General features: G+C 42.6%; 2 protein-coding genes across 2 annotated transcripts; both read right to left on the bottom strand.

Moving 5' to 3' along the window:
* Nucleotides 1–1920: 1920 nt before the first annotated feature.
* Nucleotides 1921–2958, bottom strand: GL218_05274 (Protein TOXD; the record flags this gene model as incomplete). The annotated part of the gene is made up of 1 exon (XM_033581925.1): nt 1921–2958. One exon carries the CDS (start codon nt 2956–2958, stop codon nt 1921–1923), a length of 1038 nt encoding a protein of 345 aa, XP_033434845.1.
* A 1688-nt stretch (nt 2959–4646) lies between these two features.
* Nucleotides 4647–7032, bottom strand: GL218_05273 (GMP synthase [glutamine-hydrolyzing]; the record flags this gene model as incomplete). Its single annotated transcript, XM_033581924.1, has 12 exons — nt 4647–4844; nt 4899–4991; nt 5054–5137; nt 5189–5246; nt 5323–5345; nt 5393–5458; nt 5515–5562; nt 5632–5939; nt 6048–6370; nt 6443–6519; nt 6582–6801; nt 6896–7032. 12 exons carry the CDS (start codon nt 7030–7032, stop codon nt 4647–4649), a joined length of 1635 nt encoding a protein of 544 aa, XP_033434844.1.
* Between the last annotated feature and the right edge of the window lie 89 nt (nt 7033–7121).

Genomic DNA, 7121 nt, shown 5'->3' with positions numbered 1-7121 from the left:
TCAGACGCTTTTCTAAATGATTGCTTAATAAGTGTTTAACCTATAAACTAACTGCTTACTCCCTATTACATAGAGCACGGTGCCAATTTGATGCTAGCCAACTCTACATTTACCCAGACATTCTTCTGGATTTTGGTAACACAAAAAGATATTCATACCACTGCCCTGAAACAACTGAAGACGACTTGTGGAGTATACTCTTTTTAGTGGAAAAGAACCCAGAAAGTATATTAACTACGGTACACGCTCTGGGATATTCAGGTAGAGACTTTACAGTTTGCTACACCTGTATACTGAGCTATGACTGTTTCGATAACCAGGGTCGCTTCTTAACTATACTACCTGGTCGTGCATCTGTGGCAGGTGCCTTTAGGTCCATAATATTAGAGAAAAACGAACCCGGTATACCTGCGCGGTTTTCAAGAGTTCCTGTTTCAACTCTACTCGCACCAGGACTATCTCTCATGCCACACCATGCCCCCTCAGAAAGTAACATATTCATGGACGTGTACTTTGACGAAAAAGCAATTTCACTGTCCTTCAAAGTTGGATACGAAAAGGCTTCTGCGGTATACATAGGTATCAATAGTTGTATCGAAGGTTTAGTGAAAGCACAGGGTGCGAGTTGCCTGCATGAACCTACATCGGAATTCCAGGTACAAAATGATCAAAATTTAGCAATTGTTGGATTCGGAGCCCTAGGCAGCAGAAATCAGAATGCCACACAGCTGATAGCTTTGCATGGGAATAAACTTGAACAGCTCCTTACATTTGGGATGATCAAGTCATATAATATGTCATTCGAGGATGTTCACCATACGGAGTTCATTTTCCAACTTACGGCATGTCTAAAGTGCTCCATTGCAACTGCGAAGAACGAGGGCTGTGAGTTTGTAGTCATGGGTGGATAAGTAGGTTATGTATTTGGTGTTCTAATATTCCTTAGATTTACGGCTACTATATAGAACTTGCCTTCAATTTCAAGTGAGGAAATCTCACTAGAAGACACAGGGAAGCTGAATGCTTGATATATCGGATGTAGTTAATATACATACACACAAGAAGTAGAAGGTATGATAAATATTGCATTGGCTAAGATTCGAGGATATGGACACTGAACAATGAATGGAGATATATGTAAAAGATAGCCTCTATTCAATCATTTAACAGCTCAAACCCGAGGTTACCCTCCGGGTGACACAAATGCCTAAGGTTTACACCGCACTATAAATGGTATTTATCAGGTATTATATCCTTAGTGAATATCAAGGTAGATTGAACAGTAGACTTACTCCTGAATCTACCCCTGAGTCATTTATACTTTAATAGGATTCTACCTCCTTTATCATTTATTTCTTTCTTTTACTACTTCTTATAAGGCAGGAAATTTTTGCATATGGTAGTAAGGCATACGTCCCGAATAGGAAAAATCTTTACTCGCATTTAACACAATATCCTAACTAACCTAACCTAATCCTAAGGTAATAATACACCTTAGGCATTGTAAAATTATACTGTAAAATTATACTGTAAAATTATACTGTAAAATTATATTTTTCGAGCTTCGAAGCTTCAAAGTACGATCTTTAAATACCACCGTTCATGTTTCTAAATCACTTCGATATATTAACAGTGAAAACAATCAGTTGATGATATTTCATAGCTAGGCACACATAGCTACAACCGTTGGAACGTAAATAGGTTAACTTAGGTAGGTTAATGGAGTCTAATACTGAATCTAAAGCTAGGACAATGATCAAATATCACAATAATCATAAAAATCCACCGCTTGTCAGTCTCTAAAGCGGGCACTTAAGGTACGTAGCCCACCACACCCGGTATGCACTATAATTGGCTCCCCAGCGTCATCCCAACAGCTCCATTTTTCCCCTTCCACCTAGGTACCTAACTGATCCACCTTCAGATCTTATAAACGATCTTCTTTCCAGTAACCCGTCCCTGTCGCAGATCATCCAGACCCTCGAGGATACGGTCCAAGCCGCCCTCGCGAATATCCGCCGGGTGCGGCTTAACCTTGCCTTGGGCTATCAGCTCGCCCGCCAGCTTCCAGAACTTGGTGCCGAACTCGAGGTCTGCGGGGTTCGCCGTGAACGTGTGTCCCAGCTTGACGAACGTCTCTCCGGTCGCCGTGTACGCCAGGGTCTGGAGCTTGGTGACGTCGTCGCGGGGGAAGTTCTCGACGGTTAGTAGAGAGCTGTACTTGCCGCCCTTGGAACTAAGCGCCTGCGCTGAGATCTCGGGTGCGGAACCCTCTGCGATGCAGTCGAATACGTATTCTAGGCTGTCGTTGGTGAAGGCGCGGATATCCGCACCGACGGTCGGGGACTTGTAGTCGAAGGTCGCGTCTGCGCCTAGGCTCTTTAGGAGATCGAAGTTGTGGGGCGAGGATGTCGTGATGACCTGCAGACCGGATAATTTGGCGAATTGGACTGCTAGCGTTCCAGTTGCAGTGCTACCTCCGTAGATAAGGACCGGGAAGGGCTTCTTAGCCGGCTCGGTGGGTAAAGGAAGGCCTAGCGATTGGTAGAGGGCTTGGCCGACTGTGCTGATGCCCACACCTAGCGTCGACGCCTGTTCCATGGTGATGGTGTCTGGGACCTTGATGGCAAGAGCTGCTTTCGCTACGATGTGTTCGGCGAAAGCACCATCTTCTGCGTTGCTCGCATTGGCGCCGGAGACGAAGCCTGCGATCTTGTCGCCGACTTTGAAGTTTGTGACGTCGGGTCCTAATTCCTCAACAATACCTGAATAGTCGCAACCAACTAGGCTGCCGGCAATTCCAACACCATCAATGTGCTTCCAGTCGGTAGGGTTTAGAGCAACAGCTACTGTCTTAACCTTGACGTAGCCGGGGCGCACTTTGGGAATAGATGCGTCGGTTACGACCTTTCCGACATTTCCCTCCTGGATAATAAGAGCTTTCTGAGTTGCAGCCATTTTGTTTTATGCGATTGGTATTCTAATGTTAGTGTAGAGTTTGGTGTATTAGAGGTTGAGTTATGTCGAGTGGTGTTGAGTGATATCGAGTGGTTTTAATGGTGTGATATAGTCTGCGTCGGCTGTTCTTAAATATTCTATTCTATTCTGTTCTTAAGTACGCGATATGTTGAGAAGCTTTCCACATTTAATATAGTTATGTGACGTCTCGAACCCCTCCACCCCTCCTTATGACAAAGCTATCGCGATATTCTCTGCAATGTATGACATGCGTAGTTGTGACCAATCAAATTTAGTTTGGTATTTACGTAGTCTATGGCTATTTTAGGAGATAATGTTATGTCCGACTTTATTAGTAACAGGGTCAATATATTTCCGATTACAAATTCTCTTGTCTATTCCCGATTGTGTTGGTGTAATTCTGTGGCTATCCAGGCTATCCACTTAGCTTGAGTCGCGATATCAACAGGTGGTTATACAAAATAATTATATCAGTCGATTTACCACCATCATGCACGAGAATCCTACGAGCCTCATGCAAGACGCATTTCCAGCGAATGAAATTATCTACTTTTTCTTCAGTGCTGACTATGAATATATTAGTATATTTCAATAGAGTATATTTCAACTACGTTAGGTATTTTTAAATGAGGGAACCCTTTTGGTTGAATTAAACCACTTGATATTTACAATGGTATTGATTATCCTTGATGGAGTTTTCCTGCTATCTTCTATTCATAAGCTACGTTAATTATATAACGGAGTTAAACGGAGTTAGTACTATCTGTATTCTCAAACCAAGCATCCCGGGACAAAGACGTCATTGTCTATTGTGGCTAGAATATGGCGTCTCTAGCATCTACCACTGAAAACACCAATCCTCAGTAGCCAATACCTATAGAAAATAAAAATCATAATGCTTCTAAGAACATGAATTGTCGATGCGAAAATCGGATAGACTACCCTTGATCATGATATCACTTATGCTGACATATCAAATTGAGCCTCAATATAGCGTCAACTACGCCGCAGCAATCTTGGCAGACCAGAAGATCCCCAGGTGCGAAACGAACTACTACGCCTCAATTATGAATAATCATATTTAGCACACCGACTACTACTAAGCCCGACGAGCTAGAATGCCTAGAAGATCATTAAACTTCCAATTACTAAGTATAGAATCGGCGATAATACACTTCATCCTTAAGATTACTTATTATTAGGATTTTAGATGAGACATCCAGAACAAAGGATGCTTTTAGTGTGTATAAATGTAGGCTCCCATGGTTAGCTTAAAATCCCTTGCGGAGCGGCAAAGTTGTTTTTGACCTGCAAGTAAACACGGGTATTGCCAAGATATTCTGGTATTAGACGACTGAGATTAGGAAGCTAGTTCTACACGACCATAATAGTAATACGACCCACTAGTCCGTAATAACTATTGGTTGAATAACCCAGGAAAATGGCCGAAGATTGCTCTTGATTATAAAGAAAATGGACACTCCCAACTTTTGAAGTCTCGGTAGTGAGTGTTCTATCACATAGGGACAGTATAATCCCGCGAGCCTCTAATTAACACATGAAACTCAACCCAGAATAACCGTGATATAAGAGGAGGTATAGAGAGCATCGCGTCTAATAAATTTGCCTACAAAAAAAATAAAGTAGATCTCGACTAATATTTCCCCTTATGATAACTCGATCGTAGCTGGCGGCTTGCTCGTCGTGTTGTAGAATACACAGCTTATGCCGTCGACTTCGTTAACAATCCGTGTGGATACATTCATGAGGAAGTCCATATCGAACTTATAAGCCTCGGCACTCATGAAATCCTTGGTCGTAACTGCACGCAGCAAGCAGAGGTATCCTTCGTAGCGCTTATCACCCTTTTAGAAAGTTAGCAATGGAATAAGAGAGAAATAGATCTTTGGATTTCTCACCATAACTCCTACAGCCTTGTTTGTGTCAAGGCCAGCATAGGCTTGGCTGATTTCGTTGTAGATACCTGCCTCCTTAATCATACTGATGAAGATCTTGAGTAGTGTCAGCACCTATAAGCCCCACATGTGAACAGATCGTATTTATCTAAACTTACGTCGTCTGCTTTCCTTGCAATCTCGACCCGCTCCGGGGTGACCTCGCCGAGAATTCGGATAGCAATACCAGGGCCAGGGAACGGCTAAAATAGGTAAGCAGTTGTTCGGGTGAACTAGATTCTAGAGTGACTTACATGTCTCATGACGAGTTCTTCGTTGACACCTAACTCCCGACCTAGGGCTCTAACTTCACTGTTTTTCTGATGTTAATACCTCACCAAACCCATTTGCAACATTTATGCAATTGGAACTGCATTAGGACACTTACTCTTTAAATAACTCTCTAAAAGGCTGTAACTTATTAGCAAGTATTTTGTTTTAGCAAAATAATATCTTACCTCAATAAGCTTGAGACCTTGGCCGTCCATCATTCGTTGCGGTAGACCACCAACATTGTGATGCGTCTAATTTACAGTCAATTTTGAACTCCTAATTAATTCAAATGATTGGTAGGACGTACCTTGATAGTCGCTGAAGGACCCTTGAAGGAGATCGATTCAATGACATCCTGTATAGGGAAAATTATTAGAGAATAAATTTGCTGGCTATTCAGCACGTTTTATAAGTGTTCTCTTACGGGGTATAGAGTGCCTTGGAGGAACCATTCGACTTTTCCGGCGTTTGGCGTGTTCTCCGCGGCCTTCTCAATCTTAATTGCTTCCTCTTCGAAAATGTCGATGAAAGTGTTGCCGATGATCTTTCGCTTTTGCTCCGGATCTAATACACCCTTCAATTTGGAAAGGAATATTTGAGAGGCATCTATAACCGTCAAGTTGATTCCAATATGCTCGCCAAGTGCTTCTTTCACCAATTTGCATTCATTGAGACGCATCACACCATTGTCCACGAGTACAGCGTGAAACCTATCGCCAATTGCCAATTTCACTAGAGGGGTATTATTAGTAATCTTAATCCTAATAGAATGGGCAAGAAGGTGGCACGCCGAAATCTTCTCATTTATAAAAGATAATAAATAGTATGACATTAACTTACTTAACTTTGCAGCAACTGTCGAGTCCACACCACCTGAAACGGCGCCGATCACCTGTCCGTTACCCACGAGTTTACGGATTCGAGCAACCTCCTTGTCGAGGAAGTCTGTCATCGTCCAGTTTTGGTTAACACCGCAAATGCCGACTGCAAAGTTCTTGAGAAGCTCAGTACCGCGAGGGGTATGTGTAACTTCAGGATGAAACTGTATACCAAAGATCGGCTTGCTCTCATGTGCGATACTAGCGTACGGAGAGTTTTTAGTGGTAGCAATGGTGACGAATCCATCCGGGAGTTGACTCAATTTGTCACCATGGCTCATCCAGCTGCTATTTGTTAGTAGGACCCTCTATCTATTTGATAGACGTCTATTAAACGCCAAAGGTTAATACACTCACACTCTCATGCCCGCATCCCCATACAAGCCTTCATATAATCGGTCCACTTGACTGTTGTGATGCTGTGGTATGAGATCCTAATTGACCATGAGTATTAAAACGCTAAATTTAACAATTGAAAGGTCGATGGAAGTTGTACCGCTTGTCCGTATTCTCTCTTGGTTCCGGCAACGACATTGTCTTTGCTCGAGTTCCAAGCAATTTCTTGGAGACCGTAGCATATACCTAGGATGGGGACTCCGAGATCGATAAAGGCTGAGTCAACATGAGGCGCATCATTGTCATAAACTGAAAATGGTCCACCGGATAGAATAATTCCCTTAGGCTTCCAGCTTAATTCTGAGAGCTTTGTAGTGCACCTATTTGGGATATTATCAGTCTTATAAGATTTGAATATTTTCTAATTTTTAGTTGCGTTTTTAAAAAACAAAAACAAAAACAAAAACCACTTACGGGAGCATCTCACTGTAGACGTTCAATTCTCGAAGTCGTCGAGTGATAAGATGCGTGAACTGGGACCCGAAGTCCAGCACCAGTATAGTGTCGTAGGCATTATGAGGAGCCTCAGCCTGCTCAATCTCTGCAGACATCTTGATTACTTGATATTATACTCGAGAAATGACCTGTGGACGAATTCTGGTATGGTCTTGGTTTGACATGCGACGCTGAGGTAAGGATT

Source organism: Daldinia childiae (assembly GCF_008694065.1).
Source record: "Daldinia childiae strain JS-1345 chromosome Unknown Scaffold5, whole genome shotgun sequence".
Lineage (NCBI taxonomy): Eukaryota > Fungi > Ascomycota > Sordariomycetes > Xylariales > Hypoxylaceae > Daldinia > Daldinia childiae.
The sequence above is the reverse complement of the archived record's forward strand: the minus strand, read 5'-3'. Positions and strand labels throughout refer to the sequence as shown.